This window comes from Cervus canadensis, chromosome 17 (assembly GCF_019320065.1).
Source record: "Cervus canadensis isolate Bull #8, Minnesota chromosome 17, ASM1932006v1, whole genome shotgun sequence".
NCBI lineage: Eukaryota > Metazoa > Chordata > Mammalia > Artiodactyla > Cervidae > Cervus > Cervus canadensis.
In genome coordinates this window covers 47,265,793-47,290,684 of record NC_057402.1, presented here as the reverse complement: position 1 = coordinate 47,290,684, position 24,892 = coordinate 47,265,793, and the positions used below count along the sequence as shown (strand labels likewise).

The window sequence follows — 24,892 nt, the reverse complement described above, 5'->3', positions numbered from 1 at the left end:
GTGATCAAGGTGCCAGCAGGTTTGTTTCCTGGTTTGTTTCCAGGGCTCTCTTCCTGGCTTGCAGGTGGCCACCTTCTCACTGTGTCCTTGCATGGCAGAGAGAAAGAGAGAGAGAGCTCTGGTCTCTCATCCTCTACTTACAAGGACACCAATCCCATCACAGGGGCTCCACCCTCATGACTTTATCTAAGCCTAGTTACATCCCAAATATTCCACTTCCAAATACCATCACAGGTGGTAGGGGAGCCAGGTAGGGCTTCAGTATGTGAATGTTGGGGGGGACACAAACATTCAGTCCTTAACACTCCCCATCAGGTACTGAGTTAAATTGGTACTTCTCAGTCATGTGACTCAGTCTCCCCGAACATGCCCCATCCTGCCTTTCTGACCCCATCGCCCACTCCTCCTCTCTGTGAGTAGTTGTCTATATTTCCCTCATGTGCTTCCACCCCCAGGATGTGAGCCTTCTAAGATCAGGACTGTGTCTTGCTAATCTCTGAACTGTATTGACTCAACATGTAAGAGCCAAAAAAAAAAATTAGGGCGCGGCCACCTCAGTTTCGATGACGTCTCTGGTTGGGTCCCAAGTACCAGCCACGTGCTCCTAGAGCCATTTCTGGTCCATGTGCTCACTCTCCAAACAAATCTGGTCAGAATAAAGGTCATCTCTCTTCTCAGTGGTCAAATATTTTTGCTGAAATGAAAAATTTGTTTTTCTTTACCTGAGCCTGTGCTCTGAGGGCCTGTTGAGAAGAGCACTCTCTGCAGAGGCTGAGGGAAGGGTCCCAGCACCAGCCCCGACCCCCGGCCGGCATCTCGGCTCAAGGCCACCGAAGGACATTATCAGCCACTCGAATGAGAGGTTCCCAAGAGAGAAACAGGAGCAGCTGTGAGGCAGCGCTCTGTGGGCCTGATGCGAGGGGAGCTCATCCCTTGGGAGGGTCTCCCAAGACACCGTGACCCCTCCCTTTCTGCCCCTGTCACTGAGGTGTTCCCTGGGATTGGGCTCTGCAGAAGGAGAGCGAAGCTGAGGGCAGACTGGAGTCTGTGGAGTGAGCCACTGTGTTGGGAACACAGTCAGGGCCGTGGACTGGTTGGGCCTCCAGTCAAGTGCTGTGTTCACAGATGCTGACATTCGAAAGTCACCAACCCTTGAGAAGGTGTCATTCATTTTACCAAATGACCTTTTCTTTTTTTTTAATTGGAGTATAATTGCTTTAAAATGCTGTGCTAGTTTCTGCTATACAGTAGAGTGAATCAGCTTTATGTGTAAATATAATCCCTTCCCTCTTGAGCTACCTCCCACCTACCCCTATCCCATCCCACCCCTCTAGATCATCACAGATGACCCTTTAAACCTAAAGAGCGAGTTCTAGGTGAATCTCCGAGGTGACTGTGGATGCCTGGGAGAATCCTGCAGACAGATCTGCTCAGTGTCTGGAACTTAGGCAGAGAGTAAACTAAATTACTGCTTCCCAGGTGGCTCAGTGGTAAAGAATCTGCCTGCAATACAGGAGATACAGGTTCTGTCCCTGGGTCGGGAAGATCCCCTGGAGGAGGAAATGGAAACCTACTGCAATAGTCTTGCCTGGAGGATCCCACGGACAGTGGAGCCTGGCAGGCTACAGTCCATGGGCTGACAGAGTCAGACATGACCTAACAACTGAGCATGCTCAACCGAAATTATTACTTTAAAAAAAAATGTTGTTTGCAATATGTAAATTATTACTCCGATGTGCTTTCTAGTCTTCAGTTGGAGCTGTACCATATATATTGGGTTGGCCAAAAAATTCATTCAGGTAGTGAATACGTTGTTCAATATATTTCTTGGTGTATATGAAAAAGTATGTATTTTACTTTTACTTAAAACTGGATGAACTTTTTGCCCAGTCCAATAACTCAACTTGTATAGATTCAGCTCTTTACGTCAAGAAGGACAGACACTTATACACACACACACACACACACACACACACACACACTCTCTCTCTTCCTTTGTGCTGGTCCCGCAGCCGGCTTCTCTACTCAGACGCATTCAGCCCCGTCTTGTGTAGGTTGGGAGCCTCACATCCCCGCCAGCAGTGCCAGGGCCTGTGTGCCTCTCCTGCAAGGGAGGAGCATCGTGCTATGTCCTTGCATTTAAACATTTGGTATTTCCTGGTTTCACGACACGACCCTAACCTCAGGTCACCAGGGCCATCTGTGTTAATGCGACCCAGCCATCTGCCTGGCTCTGGACGAGAGCTGCCTGGACTCCACGGACAGGCAGTGTGTTCCTGCCTGTAGGGTATTCAGAAGGTGATTTGACTTTAGCTGGTAGTTTGACCTTTTAATTTGAAAATCAGACTATGCGTGAGACGTGACCCCACTAACAGAATGACCCTGCGGAGAAGAGAGCAAAGCTAAAACAGGAAAAGGGATCACTTCTGAATGACCCCTTTGCCGTGACTATTGCACTCACCAAAGACCCAGGATGTGGTCTGAGCCTTTGTTCTTTCTCCTGGGTGTCACCAGCTTCTGACTCAATAAGTGGGTTTATATCAGGAGTGGCTACCAGGGCTCCCTGTGTTGCTGAGAAGCTCCTGATTGGCCATAGCCTTAAAAACTGACAACTCTGGAATACGCATATGCTAATTTGATGTATTTTTAAAGCTAGAGGCTGCCTGTTGACTAAGATATGTTAAGGCTCATTTGCACTAGTTCTCGATAACTGTAATATTTTTAAAGGATGACTAATAGAATTATAGGAGTATCTGGAATGAAAATACCTCTTTTTCATCATCATGCCTGTTTTAATCATCCAGATAAGCACTGGACACAGTGGTCATCAAGGTCTCAGTTGAAGTCCTGACTCTGCCCTTGATTAGCATAGTGACCATGGCAAAACTCTGGGCCTCAGGGTCCCCATGGTTGACAACAGCTGCCCATTGCACAAACTTGTTATCAAAGGCAAATGAAAACAAGGTCGGACGGTGTAGCACAGGGAACTCTATTCAATATCCTGTAATAAAGCATAATGGAAAAGAATATGAAAAATTATATGTATATATGTGTGTAACTGAATCACTTTGCTGTACAGCAGAAACTAACACAACATTGTAAATCAACTATACTTTAATTTTTAAAAATTACTTGATCTGGGACTTCTGGCAGTCTTGTGGTGCTTTCAATGCAAGGGGTTCAGTCCTTGGTCAGGGAAGAAAAATCCCACATACCATGTGACCAAAAAAAACAACTTTTCTTTTTTAATTACAAAGAGCCCTGTGATAACATAAATTAAAAACTATTAAAATTATTCTTAAGAATACAATTTTAAAAGGCAAATGAAATCCTGTACAGAAAAGATTTTGACAAATTGTGAAGTGCTATAAGTATATAAAATGTTCTGTATTGAAAGCAGGAAATAGATGTAGTGATGGACCCATAACTAGCACCTCAGATATTCCTGACTCCTTTGGAAAAGCCTTGGGGGAGCATCCTTCATGTGCCTGAAGTCATGAAGGGTTTCAGGTCTGGTGATGTTCCTTTGCTCTAGTAAGCTTCCAGATCTTTGTCTTCACAGGTATCTCATTCTTGCAGATAATGAGAGTCTGGTGACTCTTCCCTCCCGCTTCCTTTTTCTCTGTGAAATCACTGGCCCTCCTACTTCCTTATGATGGCGGAGAAGCAAGACTTCTCCCCTGACTCCCACGGATTTCCACGGCCCCAAAGTGGACCCTGGATTTGGGATCTTGTCTTCCACTGCCTGCTTACTTTTCAGTTCATATCATCTACTTTGTTGGTCCTGGTCTTGTCTGGATCGAACTGGGAAGAAGGACCTCTAGTTGGGTTCTAACCACCTGTACTCCCTCAGGGAGAAGGCTCAGGAGAGGTTGAACCCAAGGACATTTTAAATGCAAGTACTTTCATCAGAGTTATGTTACCATGAAAGAATTTTAGAGAAACTATCTTCAGGAACAAATTCTACTGAACCAGTTTGGTTTCATGTTGATTTTTAAAAATATAATACAGTTGAATTTTATCTCCATCAGGTTTCTTTCCCATTTAACTTTTACTGTAAAGCTTGGATTCAGTTTTTTGTTCATATTGTGTGTTACTGACCATAGCTGCTTCTATAGAAAGCTCTCTTGTGGCTTTTCTTTTCATCAAGACCAATTCTCTAGGTTAAATTTTGCAAGTCTAAATGCTCATATGAAAACTGGATTCTTCTGTCAAAATTTAGACAATGCTAAATTATTGTTGTTGTTTAGTCACTAAGTCATGTCCCACTCTGCGACTCCATGGACTACAGCACATCAGGCTTCTCTGTCCTCCACTATCTCCCAGAGTTTGCTCAAATTAATGTCCATTGAGTCGGTGATGCTTTCTAACCATCTCATCCTCTTTCTCCCCCTTCGACCCTCAATCTTTCCCAGCATCAGAGTCTTTTACAGTGAGTCAGCTCTTTGCATCAGGTGGCCAAAGTACTAGAGCTTCAGCTTCAGCATAATTTAGTATCCAACATAATACTAAATTATACCGCATGCCATTTTAACTGTTACCAATTTTACTCTGATTTGATTCTTTCTACTGGTAGTAGCCAAATTATGATTAATATTAAAGATAGAAGCAGAGATAGAGTGGAAGGAAATAGCCTGGAGTCAAAATGTTAGGGCTTTTCAGTGCCATTTATCATTAGGGAAATGCAAATCAGACCATAGGAGATGCCACTTCATACCCACTAGGATGGCTGTAATAATTTTTCTCATGGAAAATAACAGGTGTTGGCAAGGATGTGGAGAAATTGGAACCCTTGTATGTTGTTAATGGGAATGTAAAAGTGTTTTCAGCTGCCATGGAAAACAGTTTGAAGGTTCCTCAGAAAGTTAAGCATGCAATTATCAGATGACCCAGAAATACCACTCCTTGGTATTTCCCCAAAGAATTAGAAACAGATATTCAGTCAAAAACTGGTACACAAATATTCATATCAGCACTGTTCATGATAGACACAAGGTGGAAATAATCCAAGTATACATCAGTAGATGAATAGATAAGCAAAGTGTGATGTATCCATGCAAGGAAATATTATTCAGCCATAAAAAGGAATGATGTACTGACACATACTACAACATGAATTAACCTCAAAAACATAACATAGGAGAAAACTGACAAAAAAAAAAATCAAATATTGTATGATTCCATTTTTGTGAAATATCCTGAATATACAAATCTGTAGAGACAGAAAGCAGATAGATAAGTGGTTGCCAGGGGCAGGGGGAGGGGAGGAAGTAATTGTGTAATGCGTGTAGCATTTCCTTATGGAGTGATGAAATGTTCTGAAACTAGTTAAAGGTGATGATTCCACAATGTTGTGAATGTACTAAATGCCACTAAATTATAGACTTTAAGATGATTAATCCCATGTTGCATGAATTTTACGTCAAAAAGGTGAAAGTGAAAGTCACTCAGTTGTGTCCAACTCTTTGGGATGCCATGAACTATACAGTCCATGGAACTGTCTAGGCCAGAATACTGGAGTGGGTAGCTGTTCCCTCCTCCAGAGGATCTTCCCAACCCAGGGGTCAAACCCAGGTCTTCCACACTAAAGGCAGATTCTTTACCAGCTAAGTCGCAAGGAAAGCCCAAGAATACTGGAATGGATAGCCTATCCCTTCTCCAACATATCTTCCCAACCCAGGAATCGAACTGAGGTCTCCTGCATTGCAGGCGGATTCTTTACCAGCTGAGCTACTAGGGAATCCTGGTAAAAGATAGTGGGGGCAAAATGATGGGTTATGTAACATGTGTTGATTTAGGATCAGTAAAAATCACTGACCAGGAATCATAAAAACTCTACTTGATGTCTCCTTTAAAGAAAACAACACAAACTTTATATATATATAATATTTGCTTTTATAAAGGCAGGTGTGTGTGGAAAAAAACACACTTGAGCAAGTAGGTTGCCTGTTTCTGAGCTATGCTATGTCATCAGTGAAGCAGATAATTCAAAGCAGATACTTCAAAATGATGGGAAAATACTGAGTTGGGACCAGGTTTGGGGAACAGGAACAAAAAGAAAGAGGAGACTTTGGGAGAACTAGAAGAAGCATTGTGGTTTGATGGGGGCTGTGGGGTGTCAGGGGCACTGAAAAAGTGTCCTTTTTAATATTATTTATTTGGTTGTGTCTCTAGTTGTGGTGTGTGGGCTCCAGAGCAGGCAGGCTCAGTAGTTGTGGCGCATGGGCTTAGTTGCCCAATGGCATGTGGGATCTTAGTTCCCCAACCAGGGATGGAACCTATGTCCCCTACATTGGAAGGCAAAAGCTTAACCACTCGACCACCAGGGAGGTCCCCAAAAAAAAGCTCTTGCAGCAAAGACAAGTCCAGCTAAAAGCCTTGAAAATGATGTTTGTCACTTTTCTGCTGCCTAGCATCCATTCCTCCTCTCCAAGGGCACACACATTTCCTTTGGGGGACGTTCTTCTCTCACAATGCACATAAGTAGTAATTCAAGGTGCCCTGCCCACCCACCCTGAAATTCCCTGCTTCTAGACATCTCCCTCCTGGGACACTGATTCTTTGCAGGGAGTGATACTGCTGACTGTGTAAAGAGCGCATTGCTAGAGCAGCCCCCTGTTTCCTTCCCGAATCCTGTGCTCCTCAAGCCTGCTCCAGCCCCTCATCCATTTGGGGAGCACCCCAGCATCCCTCTAATATAAGAGGAGTTCAGTTAGTCGGGGCTGGGTTGTTGCTTTAACCAAAGTATCCTGTTTGATACAAACATAAAACGCCAAGAAGTGGCTGCTAATGAGCATTTGGTTCACTGGGAAAGACTTGCTGGGAGTCATGGTGGGGGGATTAATCTCAGACAACATATCCTGAACACCTATTGTGTGCCAAGACTGGAGCCAACTTGGTAGAGAGGTGCTGGAGAGAATCAAAGGGAATAATAGCTAAGTCTAGGTCCCAGGGCTATAAAGTGGTTTGATCTATTAAAACATCCAAGGGACCCAAGTCCCATAGGGAAGAATCGGTCACCCACAGATTTAGGGCAAAGAGGAGCATTAGTCAGCTTTTTCTCCAACTGTCCTATAAACAGCCCAGCAACCATCCGTCCTTGCTCATGTGAACTCCATCTGCCCAAAGGTGGGGTGTGTGTGTGTGCACGCCTGTCAGGAGGGATGTGGGTGGGAGGGAGGTCCAAATTTTCCCTTGAGGGCTTTTCCTTTGGGCAATTCTGTTAGTATAGCCAGATGTTGATTATAAGTATGTTCAGAAGGTAAAGACATACAGGCCTCTAGATTTTATTGTGGTCTTCCAACTTCTTTCTTAGTAACAGGATTCAGTGACCACTGACCACAGCACGACATGGGACAAAATACCATCTAGATAAGTAAAGAAGTAGAAGACATCACTTCTGCTTTCTGGGAGTCAGGAGTAAAACATGCCCAGATGCTAACTCTTAAGAGTAACTTTTTAAAATGTACACATGAATGCAAATAAGTATAGTGAAAACTCAGTATTGAAACATGAAGCAAGCTATAAAGTTTTACTATAAGACATAAATACCTGAATTTTTGAATGGGACTAGTCAAACTGTAAAGATGTCAATTCTTCCCAAAGTAGTATGTGTTTGGTATGTTACCAATTTAAAAATCCTAAATTGTTCATAGAACAAGCTAATCCTATAGTTCATCTGGAAACTAAAATGCCAAAAGTCAGCCAAGAAAATGTTGAGTGAGGTAGGCCTGTACTATCAACTCTCAAAAAACACCATAAAGCTATGCTAATTAAAGGGATACCATATTGGCACAAGAATAGACAAAGAAATTGATGAACCAAAATAGAAAATGCAGAAACAAATCCAAATATTTCTTTGAAAACTTGGTATATATTTAAAATGACAGTCAAAAACAGTAGGGGAAGGACCCTACTGTTAAGGGCCATTTATGGTGTAAGGACAATTAGCTAACTGTCAGGAAAAAAAATGAATGAAATCTTCACATCATTTTCAAAAATAAGTGGACTTAAAAGAGTAATACATTTTTAAAAACTACAGGAATAACAGAAGTATTGGGAATATACTTATAATTGGGTGTTGGAATAGTTTCTTTCAAAACAAAATGCAAAACACAAAGGTTTTAACAGAGAAAATTAACACATTTAACCACAACACATAAAATTTATATAAGGTGAGATGAAACTGGAGCCCATTATACAGAGTGAAGTAAGCCAGAAAGATAAACACCAATACAGTATACTAACGCATATATATGGAATTTAAAAAGATGGTAATGATAACCCTATATGCAGGACAGAAAAAGAGACACAGATGTATAGAACAGACTTTGGGACTCTGTGGGAGAAGGCGAGGGTGGGATGATCTGAGAGAATAGCATTGAAACATGTATATTATCAAGTATGAAACAGATCACCAGCCCAGGTTGAATGCATGAGACAAGTGCTCAGGGCTGGTGCACTGGGATGACCCAGAGGGATGGGATGGGGAGGGAGGTGGGAGGGGGGATCAGGATGGGGAACACATGTAAATCCATGGCTGATTCATGTCAATGTATGGCAAAAACCACTACAATATTGTAAAGTGATTAGCCTCCAACTAATAAAATTAAATGAAAAAAAATTTATATAAGGTGAAAGACAAAATTAAAATATGCAGTACGGTACATGGTAGTTAAAAGAAAAAAGGAGATGTTTTCGGGTGTTGAGATCCCTGACTAGGCCTTTCCCACTTCCACACTAGCTCTCCTCCCCCAGCCCCTCCATAAAGGGTGGGGAGGTGGGTGGGGATGGTGGTTCTCCAGCCTTACAGCTCTCCTTTCTGCCTCTGGTCATCCCAAACCATGGCTGTGAGAGTCATCTCATGATGACTGCAGTAGGTGCTCAGCACATGCTTGTGAAGTTAATTCACACACACACACACACACACACAAATAAATGGGATAGTCTGGGAGGAAACCTTTGCAAAATATAATATATATAATAACTTAATGTAGGCATGATAAAAAGGAAAAAAGAAAAGTATAATAGAAAGTGGATGAAGGATATGAATAGACAGTTCACAGAAAAGAAATACAAATTGCTAATAAGCATATGAATCAAGGAAATGCAAATTCAAATAAGAAACTTTTGGCATAGATTGGATCAACCTTAGGAAACACAAACAGAAGTGAAATATCCACTTTTTGCCTGTCAAAGTAGCCAAAATGGAAAAGATTGATAACACCAATTGTTGATGAGAGTGAGGAAGACAGGTACTTTCATATACAATTGATGGGAATGTAAATTTGTCCCTCTTTTTGGGGATGCAGTTTGGTGATACAATAACATTTAAAATGCACATAGCTCTTTTTTTTTTTTTTAATATTTATTTATCTCTGGCTTCCCTGGATCCTAGTTGTGGCTGTCAGGCTTAGTTGCCCTGTGGTTCGGTATCTCCATTGCCCAACCAAGGATCGAACCCAAGGCCACTGCATTAGAAAGTGGATTCTTAGCCACTGGACCACCAGGGAAGTTCCAGGCTCTAGGTTTTATGTCTCATCCTCTCGGCCCCCTCCATATTTCCCCACATCACTGTGTAGTCAAGGCCTGGCTTCTTTATTGCATATGCTGTGCTTAGTCACTTAATTGTATCTGACTCTTTGTGACCCCATGGACTGTAGCCTGCCAGGCTCCTCTGTCCATGGAATTCTCCAAGCAAGAATGCTGGAGTGGGTTGCTATTCCTTCTTTCCAGGGATCCTCCTGACCCAGGGATTGAACCTGTGTCTCCTGCATTGCAGGTGAATTCTTTACTGCCTGAGCCACCAGGGAAGCCCCTCTTTATAGCATAGCACCAGGCTTCCAAGGAGGTACAAGAAGAAGCTGCCAGATTCCTGAAGGACCAGGTCCAGATCTGGGCAGCAGGCCTCCCACCACATCCTACCAGTCCAAACAAATCACAGGCCCGCCTGGACTCACAGGGTGTACAGACGTTTCTAGCTGCTAATGGGAAGAGTGGCTTTCAGGGACAGGAATAGGTAGAATTATTGGCAGCCGTATTTTCGGATGAAGTACCCCATAGGTAGTTAGAGTAAAACATATTCCTCCATGTATTATTTCAGCAGCTTTTCTTAAATGTTTCCATATTCATACACACTTAAAATGTTCCTCCGTTGTTTTGGTCCAAATTTCTTCGCTGAGTTAAACCATGTAACTAGGCACCTATTCTGGTTTCTCATTTCTTAATGTTTTTCTTCTGATCTGTGGATTGGTTATGTAAACAAACAGAAACACACAGTAAAGCGCCACCACAGTAAGTGCTGTGCAGAAATTCAATTGTGTAAGCCCGTGTTGTGTTACCGTGAAGTTAATTAAAGACACTGTTTTATCAGTAGGTGGTAGTGTCAGAAAATGATAGATTATGAAACCTCCTCTGTGCACAACTGCCTTTACACTGAAGGTTCCAGATGACCCTGAGGCAGTCACTTATTCTCATACACAAACACGCATGCACATACTCACACACGACTTGAGAATTTCATCCCAACCCAGTCTGAGAACAGTGGTAAGTAGCCTGGAAAGAGATCAGCAGCCAAACCAATCATGCCACAGCCAAGTTCACGTTATTATGATGCATATGATATTTTAATCATATCTTTGTCTTTTCAGAGGGCTTCCCTTGTGGCTCAGCTGGTAAAGAATCCACCTGCAGTGCAGGAGACCCTGGTTTGATTCCTGGGTTAGGAAGATTCCCCTGGAGAAGGGAAAGGCTACTCACTGCAGTATTCTGGCCTAGAGAATTCCATGGACTGTATAGTCCATGGGGTTGCAAAGAGTCGGACACGACTGAGTGACTTTCACTTTTCACACCAGTGAGTCTGTACTCTTCATCCTCAAGTCCTCCCTACGTGTTTACTGTGTCTAGTTCCACGAGGATAGACACAAGGGAGAATGAGTCTGGCTCCTGCAGGTGGCAGGGAGGAGTGTTCTTGAAAAGAGTGTATTTTAATGAAGCCTCAGGAGTGCCAGAATGGAGTTAGGTTGTGGGTGCTTTGCCAGGGGACACAGAGAAGGGGCAGCTCCCCCAACAATCTGATTGGAAGTGACTCTTGAGAGGCAGGTAGTAGCTGGGCAGGAGGAAAAATTGGATGTAAAAAGAGAGAAGGAGGGACTTCCAATGTGGGAGACGCAGATTCAATCTCTGGTCAGGGAACTAAGATCCCCCACGCCACAGGGCTACTAAGCCCGCCTGCCACAACTACTACAAAAACCACAACTAGAGAGAAGCCCAAACACCTCGACAAAGAGCCTGCCTGGGGCAACTGAGACCCAATGCAGCAAAAAAGAAATACGTATAATTTTTTAAATGAATAATTATTTAAAAGAGAGAAGGAGAGAGCATTCCAGGCAGAAGAAACAGCTTGAGCAAAGGTAGTTGGGATAAAAATAGCTCCTGGGTGGGGCTGGGCCGGTGGTTCAGGTTTTTTGGAGCTTAGGCAGAAAGGGTCGGCAGTCGCCAGAGTGTGGTGGGCCTCCTAAGCCAAGCTACTGGGACTCAAGCAGTGGAGGACTGTGGCCAGGTTTATATGTTAGTTATCTCTCCACTGGTCAGGGGATGCCAGAGTCAGCGGGAACAAGACTAGAGGCTAAGAGGCCACTTGAGGGGGACAGATGCCAAGATTCAGAGGTGCTGACAGGACCTTGAATCTGGAGCATGGCCTCTCAGGGTCATCACATGTGTCATGATTATACAGGAAATCTGTGACTGGCCAAATGGAAATTTTATTCTTTTGTCATCTTCTCTAAGATTATATTGTATTCCAAACAGGATCAGAAAATAAGTAGATGAAATTTAACCCATTCTTCTAACCCATTTTTAACCTCAGAACATTTCCATTTTTAGTTTACATTATAAACAAAATTTTCTCCCAACTTTTCCTCCAGGAGCGATTGGAAGTTTAGTTTCTTGGACCACTCCCCTACCCCTATGCACAATTTATTGTCCAATTTAGTAGTCTGATGGTCATCCTCATCATTTTTCAACAAGGTTTTTGTTGTTTAGTTGCTTAGTCGTCGTGTCTGACTATTTAGCAACCCCCATGAACTGTAGCCTGCCAGTCTCCTCTGTCCACGGGATTTCCCAGGCAAGAATACTGGAATGGGTTGCCATTTCCTACTTCAGGGGATCTTCCCAACTCAAGGATTGAACCCAGGTCTCCTGCATTGCAGGTGGATGCTTTACCACTGAGTCACCTGGGAAGCCCCTAAGTAGTCTGAAACCCTCCATAAATTCTGTTATCTAAATCTTGTCTGGTATTCAACTGTCCAACGGACATTATTTTTATAGGCCTGCTTTCTGTTGCTGTCATAATCCACTCATCTCATAAACACTTTTGCCTGCTATCCAAAGGCCATGGCCTCTGCACTGAGATTTGCACCTGTGGTGTGACATTGGCAAGTGATTTCATGTCCTTAGGTTTTAAAATACTCTTCCTTGTCCTCCCTGCCCCCACAGAAGAAGCATGTCTGGGAACTGGCTTGCTTGAGGTAATAACTTCCCTTCCCTTAAACCTTGTGATGAATTAATCAACAGAGTTAATGAATTACCAGGAAAAAAAAAAGAGTAAATCTGGTTTAAGGGGAGGATCTAGGATCATCTGGTCTGATAGAAAAGATAGTCTCGAATCGGCAAACACACATTAAGGTAAATTCTTAACAAAGTGTTCACCACTGTGATACGCTACAGAGATGAAAGGTTGACGTCAGTACCAAATCCTGCTTGACCATCAAGCTGGGGCTCAAAGCCAAAGAAGAGAAACAGATAGCAATTTCAGGAGATGGGATCATCTGGCAAACTGTGATTGTGAACTGTAATCATTTCTTAATTGTAACTTGGAGCACCCTGTTTTTCCCAGTAATTAACTAGTTTGTGATTTTTGCACTTCCCTCTGACGACCAGAGTCACTGTGTTTTCACGAAGGACAGTTGTTAGGGTGGTGTTGTGCCTTGCTTGTGCTAACAAGACTTTATCTTTCATTAATCCAGCAAATATTTACATTGCTCTGCCCTTCCAGCACATTCTCCAGAGCATACAATGCTGCCCCCCCAACACACACAGACACGCACAAGGCACTTGACAGACTCTCAGGAGCTTTGCAGCCCTTCCCAGTTTAACAAAGGCAGCAGGTTTGTGTTCATGGGGTCACCCCTGCAGCTGTGGCTGCCTTATTAGAGGAAGGCAAAGAAGTGAGCATTTAGTGTGCGTAGGCGCCTGCTAGCTATTTTATATACGTTAGCTCATTTGATAATGAGGCTAACCCTGTCAAGTAGCATGTGTTCAAAATGTACTAGTTGCTTTCTTTCTGTTCTACATTATGGAAATAACCCATGTTGAATTAATTAACACCTTCAATTTGAAATCCTGTCTATATAAGCATGTCCTGGTTGATTTCTAAAGCTAATCTGATGCATCAGTGGGAAAAGGAGTAAATCATGGCCTGGATGTAAGGTTGAAGAAAATATCCTATTTGTGCTTAGTGGACAGAATTTGTCAGGGGAAAAAAAAAAAAGGTTGAAAAGCTTTTGTTCCAAGAGTTTTTTAGAGCATAATTCCAAGAATGTGGGAAAATTGACCTCTCCTCTCCTTCTTTCTCAGATATATCCCACCATTGATCTGGGGGAAAAGTGGACACATCCAAACAGCCTTGTATGGGAAGATGGGAAGGGTGAGGTCGCCACACCCGTATGGGCACCGGAAGTTCATCACCATGTCTGATGGAGCCACTTCGACCTTTGACCTCTTCGAGCCCTTGGCTGAGCACTGTGTGGGAGGTGAGCTAGTTCAGGTTGTGGGATTGGGCCAGCACTCAAGGAGTGAGCATTAATACCTGAGGGAGCTCGGTATAAATGCTCAAGCCACTGACTGTCACCATCGCATCCAGGGGGCCCACAGGACATCAGCTGAGGTGCATCACTTAGCTACCACCTGCAAGGACTGGCTCCAACATGTGCTGGCCGAGTGCCTTGTAGGGCTCTGCAGAGAGCATTGTTGAATACGGTTTTTTAGTCCTCTTGTGAAATAGAAAGGTTTGTGTAAGAATCTGGAGCCCAGTATCAGATCTCTGGTTTGATAACGGCAACAGAAGCTGGACTAGTCTAAGTGTTTCATATATACTATCATCTCATTTAATCTTCGCAACCACCCTGAAAAGTCAGTGCCTTATTATCCCTACTTTACTGATGAGGAAACCAAAGCTTATAGATGCAGTGTAGCTAGTCTTCTTTGTTGGACAACAGCAGGTAACAAAGGCTCTCAGGTACCCTCTGCTTAGGTTTTCAGGGGTCTGGGACACCTATTTCTCAGAAACCACAGTTTCTATTGCTGATAAAGCTCTCATTGTTCTGTCCAGGCTGCACAATAAACAGACATTAAAAAGCTTCACAATGAAGACTTTTGAGGAAGTGGAGTCAGATGGCAGCATCCTCTGACTGTTGTTTCTACCAGAAGAGAACATGTATTTTGATTTCTATAGTATTCAAAGTCACCTGTTTGTTTTTTTTTTTTTACTAGGAGCTCAGTAAATATTTAGGGGTGAATTCCAGTAAGTATATTATTATAGCTCTCAGTTATTTAAAGCACTTAGAACTGCTGAGTAGCTAGTGACAACGTAGCTTGTGTTCCCTCTGTCAGGAATGCTTGTCCCAGACTTTCACATTGACTTAGCTCTGAGCGCCAATGTCACCTCCTCATAGGGATGGTCCCTGATCCTTCCCAGGAAATCCATCACACCTTCCTGCTCAGGTTCTTCATGGTACCTGCCACTCTCTAAACTTATTTGTGTGGTTGTTTATCTGTCTGCTAGAATGTTGGAATCCTCCGGAGTCCAATAAACAGTCACAGAAGGAATGAATAAATGAATAAGTTGGGAGTTCACAGTGTGTTTATAGTCTTGTAGCTGATCTTTCAAATATTTACTTCTCTACCAAACCCAGTTAAATATTTTTTTCCCTTGCATCTAATGCTCTTCTTCTCCTATTGAAGCACAAAATTTAATTTAACCAGTCTGCTCTTCTAGGACAGAGGTAGAAAGTTGTAAAAGACAAAACTTTTATTCTTTTTTTTTTTTCCAACCTGTCTCTGTCTTTCTGTCACCCCTATGCCCAGAAAGAATTGATGAAGGTAGTTCTGGAAAGCAGTATTTGCATCCAAGAAATGCTTAAGGAACGAAGCCCTTTTTTCCCCCTTTTTTGATTTTTTTCTGACAACAAAAGGAATAAACACTCACTTTAAAAAATGTAAATAACATAGAAACTTTTTTTAAAAAAGAGAAAATAATCATCAATAATCCTACACCCTGCATACCACTGTTAACATTTTGTTCCATTTACCTTCAGTTCTATGTAAAATAGAACTGAAAAATTTCAATTACTATACATTAAAGTATATTCCCATATCATTAAAAGTCTAAAATGTCTTTAATAACAAAAGTTTAATGATTGCTTAATAGTCTACCATGTGGTCATGACATAATTTAATCATTCTATTTTTGAACATTTAGCTTGCTTATAATTTTGTTATTCTTAAGTAATCCTTTGATAAGCATACTTATTCATAAAATTTAAGGCAGGATTCCAAAAATTGCAATTTCAAGGTTTATTAAAAATTTTAATGTTCTTCATACATTATTGCATAAGAATTTAAAAATTATTTGTCTCAACTTTTAGAAGGAAAATTTATGATTAAATTTAATAACCTAAATACCACTTTTCTTTTAAAGAAAAATGCATGTGTATATTTTCAAGTAGGTAGTTCATACTCATGGTAGAAAATTCAAAAGTTAGTAAAGGACATACAGTAAAAGTGTAAGTTTCTCTCCCACCCTTACACCCCAGTGGTACCAACTGTTAGGACTCATGTGTATGATTCCAGAGCTAGTGGATGCATTTATAAATATAGATGTCTTCCCCCACCCCCAAATGATAGCATATCATAGCCTTTTTTTGCATCTTGCTCTTTTCCACTTAATACCTATTGGAGAGCTTACCTGAGCAGTGTACATAAAGATGTCTCATTATTTTTAAGGACTACATAATATTTCTTCATTTGGATATGCAAAAACTTATTTAACCAGACCCCTGTTTCTGGACATGTACATTATGTTCAGATTTTTGCCATTACTGCAGATGTATTGCTTTGTGTATGTACCATATATTTGTAGAATTAATACCTGAAAGTAAAATTGCTGGATCAAAGAAGTCCGTGCAAACACAACTTTTTATTTTTCTGTTCATTGATTCATTCATACAGAATTTCATATAGAAATTAAGAGTGATGCTCAGAAATTTGTATGGCAGTTTGACAGAGTAATTTTATATCTGTTGAATCTAGTAATAAAAAATTGAGATTTGCATTTCCTCATTTGGTTTTTCTAGTAATTAATTTTTACTGTATTTTATTTTTCAAAAGCATCTGCCCATATGGATTGGAACTTTTTAAAAACTGACCCTTCACCATAAATAATTTGAGGAGCAGTGACATAGTTCCAGCTAGAAGGGAAAGTTACTCTGTCTCAGAGAGTAGAGTGAAAAGATGAATGTTAAATTCTCTCCTACTGTTTTCTAAGCCAGTGAAGTGTAATTGTGTCCACTTACCACGTCAGTATTTATTGGCTATCTCAGAATCTCCTTCTCCACCCTACAGATGACATCACCATGGTCATCTGCCCTGGAATTGCCAATCACAGCGAGAAGCAGTACATCCGCACCTTTGTCGACTATGCCCAGAAAAATGGCTATCGGTGCGCTGTGCTGAACCACCTGGGCGCCTTACCCAACATTGAACTGACGTCGCCACGCATGTTCACCTACGGTAAGCTGGGGCCACGGCCAAGCGGAGTCCCCCCCAACCTTTTTTTTTTTTTCCTATTCCCACTGCATTTGTGCTGCTACGTCTGCGTCTGCCTTACTTTTCTGAGTTTAGAGTTTGTGCCCATGTGCAAGAGCTGGTGAGGCACACAACTGTAACAGCAGGGCATTTAAGAAGCTATGCCTCCCAATAGCAGCTCGGTGGGGCGCTGGAACCACCCTCCTCTCATGCCATCTCAGGGGCAGGAGCTAAAACTCACGGGGGAGGGTCTTGCACAGCGCCCCCTGTTGGTAAGTTAATGCCCTTCACTCATCCCTCAGGACTCTTGTGACTGGCAGGCAAGCGTTGTGATGAGGCTGGTGAATGCCAGTGAGAAGGGAATCTGGTACCTTAACAACCCAGTGGCTTTCAGGCTGCTTGAGGACAGAAATTGAATCTCATATTTAAACACATGCTTCTTGCCTTTACTTGAAGTCCTGTGTTAGGTAAGGCTCTGTTCTGGACTGCTCATTCTTGAATCTTATTTAACTCTCCCTTCAGATTAACTGTGAACACTCATAAATAATAAACACTTAAAATATGTGTCTGTATATATGTACCAACCTGTGGGGTGTTCATAAGTAAATCAATTATAATGTGTTTTCATGGGAAACAAATGAAAATTATATCTATAGTCTCATCATAACTTTCTATTTCTTCATCCTCCCATTCTTTGATCTATGTGTACAGTTTTTGAGTGCAGTCATAGGATGTATATCTATGGTGACTTAATTTAAATAATTTTATATTCACTAACATAAAGATGCATAGTCATTTAATCTTTTTAAAGAGCCACCTTGCTGTGATTACCCTGTTATAGTTTATTTAACCATTCCTCTTTGTAGTCGTTTAGGTTATTTAAAGTTTTTCAGCATTTTAAATAATGAGGCTATGAATATTTTTACACAGAATCTTTTTCTTCTCTTTAATGACTTCTTGGGAGTAAATTTCCAGGAGTAGAATTTTTAGAGTCAGCATTTCTTATGCATGTTTATACATATTGTCAGATTGTCCTCCAGCAAGGTTGTTCCAGTTTATTCTGCCCTTGGTGGCATGTAAGGGCAGGTAGGAAAGCGTGAGCAGGTTCACCTGCTCTGTGCCTGGCTGGGGGGCTCCCCATCCCGCTCCTCGGTATGCACTCCCACCTAAAGACACCCATTTAAAGACTCTCTTCTGTACAACAGTTTGTTTAGTGGCTTGAAGATATAGGTGAAACCCCAGATTTACACATAAGACAGGAACATGGGAGCCTGATGCTGGGAAAGATTGAGGGCAGGAGCAGAAGGGGGGGTGACAGAGGATGAGATGGCTGCATCACTGACTCAGGGAACATGAGCAAACTCCGGGAGACAGTGAAGGACAGGGAAGCCTGGAGTGCTGTAGATCACGGGGACACGACTTAGCAACTGAACAACAGGCACATGGGGGATAGTAAGCGGGAGACAGGCTTGGGTCCAAAAGACAGAAACAGCATCTAACAAAAATTAAAACAATGGGAAATGGTGATAAGGTCTGGGACTTCCCTGGTGGTCCAGTGGTTAATACTTCACCTTCCAATGCAGGGGGTGCAGTTTCTATCCCTGGTCACAGAGCCAAGATCCTACATGCCTTGCAGCCAAAAAGCCAAAACACAAAACAGAAACAGTATTTTAACAAATTGAATAAAGACTTTAAAACTGGACCACTTCAAAAAAAAAATAATAATAACGTCCTGTACTTGGATACACAAATTCATCTTCACAAGTAGAGAATGGGGAGGTATGGCTTGCTTGGCCACAGGATCTGGGATGGGAGCATGAAGTGCTAAAAGCATGAAGTGCCAACAAGACAAGAAATACCAGCGAGAACACTGATCACGTGCCCGACACAGGGAAACATCCTTTTCCCATGGACAGAATCCCTCCCACCTCCACAGCAGCCCTCGAGGCGGTTAGTAAAATTGTGATGCAAAGACTGAAGCACAGAGAGGCTAGGTAATTCAGGCAGAGAGACAGAGCCAGTAAGCAAAACAGGCAAGATGAGAGCCTGGATCTGGCCACCCCAGCCTCCAGAATCCTTGGAGAGGAGCTGGGTATGTGTGGTCCAGGCCCCTGCCCCACAGCGTGCTGAGCCATAGGGGCAGGAGATTAGATTAGGGGGCATTCACACCCAAGTCCGGAAGTCTAGTGGCCACAGGAGAAGAGAAGAGCTGCTCAGTGTGGGATGTGGTCGCAGAGCGGCCACCCCAGCCCTGCCCCTGGCTGGCCGAGTGTCCTTGAGTTTGCTTAACCTCAATTCCAGGTTCTTCACCGGCAAATTGAAGATTACAATTTTATAATTAAATGCGGGTTACTAAGGTCTTAGCCAGCAATTGAGTGCCTAACATACAGTAACAGCTTATTAAATGTTCGACTTACTCAGATACTTGAAGATCCATTAATGCTAGTGAGAGATTAGCAGTGCTCTGTGTGGCCAAGATAAATAAGTTCTCCGGGGCAGATGGGAATATCAATAATAATTACAGTACAGTATGATGAGTGAACCCGTAGAGAGGGTCTGGTGGGCACACCACCGCAGTGTGGGAAACAGCCTCTTTCTCTGTAGGCAAGGAGTCATTTGTGGAAGGAAGTGTCCTCCCAGAAAAAGCATGTGAACTGGCTCCTCAAGGTGAGGATGGGGGATTTCCTGGTGGTCCAGTGGTTAAGACTCCGTGCTCCCAATGCAGGGGGCCCAGGTTCAATCCCTGGTCAGGGAACTGGATCCCACGTTCAGCAACCAAAGACCTAACATAGCCAAATAGATAAATATTTTTTTTAAAAATGGTGAGGATGGTTGGAGCTCATAAATAGAGGGAAGAGCTGGAGGGGAAACAGCAGTACAGCTGCTTTTAAGGGCATGACACACCTAGGCTGGCCATCAGAAAGGAAGAGCCATGGGATTAGATGAGTCCATGTAGGGCCAGCTCAGCCCCCACATTTTTCTTTTTTTTTTTTTTTTCACATTTTTCATACTAATTTAGCTATTTCCTTCTTTGTTGTTGTCACCTTTTGCTTCATCAGAATTTTAGAAGTAAATTCCTATAGTGTATTATATTTTAGTAGTATTTCAGAAGGACAGGGGACCTAGAAGATATGGATGATTTTTCTAGCTGTGCTATTTAGTTCTTTTGTTTATCAGTACATCTTTGACCTGTTCAGATGCATTGTTTAACCACCAGTTAATAAGGTCCAACAAATGTGACCTTAGGTCAAAAATCCAGAACTCCAGTGCTTTGTTGAAATCCAAACAAAAACATCTTTGGTAGCTTTGAGAAAGTATTAGTGCTTCCATAAGCACTGTTTATTCCAGGAGACAGTGAAGGACAGTAGGCCTGGCATGCTGCACTCCGTGGGGTGGCAAAGTATCAGACACAACTTAGCAACTGAACGACAAAGTGCTACTGATATGACTTTAGCTTTTCTCTGGTGGCTCAGATGGTAAAGAATCTGCCTGCAGTGGAGGAGATCCAGGTTTGGTCCCTGGGTGGGGAAAATCCCCTAGAGAGGGGAATGGCAAAACCCTTCTCCAGTATTCTTGCCTAGAGAATTCCATGAACAGAGCCCGGCGGTCTACAGTCCATGCAGTCGCATAGAGCTGGACACGAATGAGCAGGGAGTCTTAACCACTGGACCACCAGGAAAATCCCTCTACACCTAATATTATTCATTTTTAATTACTGTCGCTCTGTGATATCACTTAATTTCTGATAAGATTCACCCTGACTCATCACTTCTTCAGTGTGTGCTTTAGACTTTCCTGCTTGTTTCTTTTTTTCCACTGAACTTTAGAATTATTTTGTCAAGTTCTGTGTTGAATTTCTGTACCAGTCAAGACGGACTAGATTATGCTGTGGAAACAACCCCCAAATCTCAGTGGTTTAAAAACAAAGATTTATTTCTTCCTCAGACAACAAATCCGTCCTGGGTTGGCTGAGGGGTTCTGTGTCCCATCCCAGTCCTCATTCAAGGACCCAGGTTCACCGAGCAGCTTCCACCCAGAGTGGAACCCATAGACGTCACAACTGGTTGGCCAAGGCATATCACATGGTCAAGCCTAACTTCACTTGGGTGGGGAAGGTGCATTCTTCCCAGAGAGGGAAAGTAGATTTTGGTGAATTCTAGCACACTGTCTATCACAAGTTTTTTTTTAAAAAAGGCTTTCTGATATGGACCACTTTTTAAAGTCTTTCTTGAATTTGTTACAGTATCGCTTCTGTTTTCTGTTTTGTTTTCTTGGCCGTGAGGCACATGGAATCCCAGCTCCCCGACCAGGGATCGAACCCACACCCCCTGCACTGGAAGCGTGGAGTTTTAACTACTGGGCCACCAGGGAAACCCCTGTATCACAGTTTTGGAATAGGAATTTTATTGTATAAATTAACTTGGAGAAGTTTGTTGTCATAGTACTTCCTCATCCAGGCATACGGGACTTCCCTTGAAGTCTTTCTTTATTTTTCCCATAAAGAACTTCTGGTTCTTAGTGTAGGCCCATGGTTTTCAAGATTAGAATTCCCCTGGGGAACTTCTAAAGGATACCAACGCCAGGGCCAAGCCCCAAGAATACAAGGTCCCCCCAGGGTGGAGAGCCATAGATGGAGCTGTTTCACACTGTTTCCTCTCAGCTGTTTCTTTCTTTTTTTTTTTTTTTTTTTTTTTTTTTTTTTTTTTTTTTTATTAGTTGGAGGCTAATTACTTCACAACATTTCAGTGGGTTTTGTCATACATTGATATGAATCAGCCATAGATTTACACTTATTCCCCATCCCGATCCCCCCTCCCACCTCCCTCTCCACCCGAGTCCTCTGGGTCTTCCCAGTGCACCAGGCCGAGCACTTGTCTCATGCATCCCACCTGGGCTGGTGATCTGTTTCACCATAGATAGTATACATGCTGTTCTTTTGAAACATCCCACCCTCACCTTCTCCCACAGAGTTCAAAAGTCTGTTCTGTATTTCTGTGTCTCTTTTTCTGTTTTGCATATAGGGTTATCGTTACCATCTTTCTAAATTCCATATATATGTGTTAGTATGCTGTAATGTTCTTTATCTTTCTGGCTTACTTCACTCTGTATAATGGGCTCCAGTTTCATCCATCTCATTAGGAACTGGTTCAAATGAATTCTTTTTAACGGCTGAGTAATATTCCATGGTGTATATGTACCACAGCTTCCTTATCCATTCATCTGCTGATGGGCATCTAGGTTGCTTCCATGTCCTGGCTATTATAAACAGTGCTGCGATGAACATTGGGGTGCACGTGTCTCTTTCAGATCTGGTTTCCTCAGTGTGTATGCCCAGAAGTGGGATTGCTGGGTCATATGGCAGTTCTATTTCCAGTTTTTTAAGAAATCTCCACACTGTTCTCCATAGTGGCTGTACTAGTTTGCATTCCCACCAACAGTGTAAGAGGGTTCCCTTTTCTCCACACCCTCTCCAGCATTTATTGCTTGTAGACTTTTGGATAGCAGCCATCCTGACTGGCGTGTAATGGTACCTCATTGTGGTTTTGATTTGCATTTCTCTGATAATGAGTGATGTTGAGCATCTTTTCATGTGTTTGTTAGCCATCTGTATGTCTTCTTTGGAGAAATGTCTGTTTAGTTCTTTGGCCCATTTTTTGATTGGGTCATTTATTTTTCTGGAATTGAGCTGCAGGAGTTGCTTGTATATTTTTGAGATTAATCCTTTGTCTGTTTCTTCATTTGCTATTATTTTCTCCCAATCTGACGGCTGTCTTTTCACCTTACTTATAGTTTCTTTTGTAGTGCAAAAGCTTTTAAGTTTCATTAGATCCCATTTGTTTAGTTTTGCTTTTATTTCCAATATTCTGGGAGGTGGGTCATAGAGGATCTTGCTGTGATTTATGTCGGAGAGTGTTTTGCCTATGTTCTCCTCTAGGAGTTTTATAGTTTCTGGTCTTACATTTAGATCTTTAATCCATTTTGAGTTTATTTTTGTGTATGGTGTTAGAAAGTGTTCTAGTTTCATTCTTTTGCAAGTGGTTGACCAGTTTTCCCAGCACCACTTGTTAAAGAGGTTGTCTTTTTTCCATTGTATATCCTTGCCTCCTTTGTCAAAGATAAGGTGTCCATAGGTTCGTGGATTTATCTCTGGGCTTTCTATTCTGTTCCATTGGTCTATATTTCTGTCTTTGTGCCAGTCAGCTGTTTCTTTCAACTTTTTATTATGCAATTGTTCAAACTATAGAAAAGTAGAGAGCATAGGAAAATGAACTCAGGATAAACCCATCACTCAATCTCAACAATTTCTCAGCTTTTGGCCAATCTTATTCCATCTATAAACCACCCCTTCCTGTGTCCCCCTTCAAAGATTATTTTGGAGCAAATCCCAGGCAGCCTATCATGTCATCTATGACTGTTTCAGTGTGTGATGCTAAGATACACATACTCTTTGTTTTAGTCTGCTAGGGCTACCAAAACAAAATACCACAGTCTGGTGGCTTAAACTACAGAAATGTATTTTCTTGTAGTTCTGAAGGCTAGAAGTCCAAGTTCAAGACGTTGGCAGGTTTGCCAAGGCTTCTCTCCTTGGTTCAGAGTTGGCTCTTTCTCTGTGTGTCCACATCTCTTTCTGTATCCTAATCTCTTCTTATCAGGATACCAGTCATATCGAGTTGGGCTTCCCAAGTGGCACTAGTGGTAAAGAATCCGCCTGCCAGTGCAGGAGACGCAAGAGATTCTGGTTTGATCCCCGCGTCAGGAAGATCCCCTGGAGGAAGAAATAGCAACCGACTCCAGTAATCTTGCCTGGAAAATTCGATGGACAGAGGAGCCTGGCGGGCTACAGTCCATGGGGTCACAAAGAGCCGGACACGACTGAGCAACTGAACCACTACCACCACCGTGTTGGGTTAGGGCTCACCCAAAAGACCCCATTTTTACTTGGCTACCTCTCTCTAGAAGCTCTGGCTCCAAACAGAGACATTCTGAGGTCCTGGGGCCTAGGACTTCTACATAGGAATTTGGGGAGGACGCAAGTCAGTCCATACCATAAACATAAACCATCATTACACCTGAAACTTTAACAGTATTCCTTCACAGCCGTTCAGTTTCCCCAACTGACTTCTTTCTTTTTGTTTTTCCTTTTTAATTATAATTTGCTCAATTCAGGATTGGAATCGGGTCACATATGCTGCAGCTGGCTGAAAGGTTCCTTTAATCTCTTTCACATTTCTTTCCCTCCACTTGTATTTGGTTTCCACTCATCAGCCTCCTCCGTGTGGGGTGACTGGATATGACATGAAGGAGGCGCCTGATCTCTGAGACGTGCCACAGCCCACCCAGAACATAGGCGGGCACCGGGCCCTGGTCCGAGGGCCCCGCTGACCTGAGGGCTGCCCAGGTCCTGTGCAGAAGGCCCTTCCCGGAGAGCCCTTCCAAGACTGCCCCGACCCATCGTTCTCATCTAATCCCCCTCTTTACGTCTGTCAAGGCACTTGTGATTTGGTGAGACCGTGTATTTGTCCACCTGTTTGTTCCTGTCTCTCCATCCCCAGACCCCCTCCATGAGCACCAGAGGTCTTTGTTCTCCTGCTGCGGCTCCCCAGTGTCTCTGCTTTGGCCCCTGGAAAGTGCTAGGTCCGTATTGCCTGAGTGAGGGCTGAGGGGAGGAGTGTGAAATGAGTTTTTCTGGATGGAAGGTGACGTTGTGCAGATGGGCACGTCTCAAACAGGTGTGTCCTGTGGTTGTGTGACCTGCCCTTGTGCAAGCCGTGTCACGCTGGAGCAGATGGCAGGCCCCCCTGTCACGGAGATCCTTCTGGCCTTTCGAGATTGCGAGTTCAACCAGAGGCAAACCAAAGAGGGCATTAACAAGAAGCCCTTCTTCCTTTTTCCTGTGTCCCACCCACCTCAGATCTCTCTGAGAAAATTGCAAAAAGCCTTTTCCTGCTTACCTACCAACTTTGTTCTAAACCACATAAGCACTATTCCCTAGTTATTGGGCATCCTTGCTGATGTGATTAGAAATTGT

The 24,892-nt window shown here is 42.8% G+C and overlaps 1 protein-coding gene across 1 annotated transcript in view; it reads left to right on the top strand.

Annotated features, from left to right (window-relative positions):
* Window positions 1-24,892, top strand: part of ABHD2 (abhydrolase domain containing 2, acylglycerol lipase) — a 109,178-nt gene that overhangs the window by 52,333 nt on the left and 31,953 nt on the right. Inside the window, exons 4-5 of the mRNA XM_043489547.1 lie at window positions 13,636-13,811; window positions 16,681-16,848. Of these exons, the coding sequence (XP_043345482.1) occupies window positions 13,636-13,811; window positions 16,681-16,848 (344 nt within the window). The remainder of the gene's footprint in view (window positions 1-13,635; window positions 13,812-16,680; window positions 16,849-24,892) is intronic.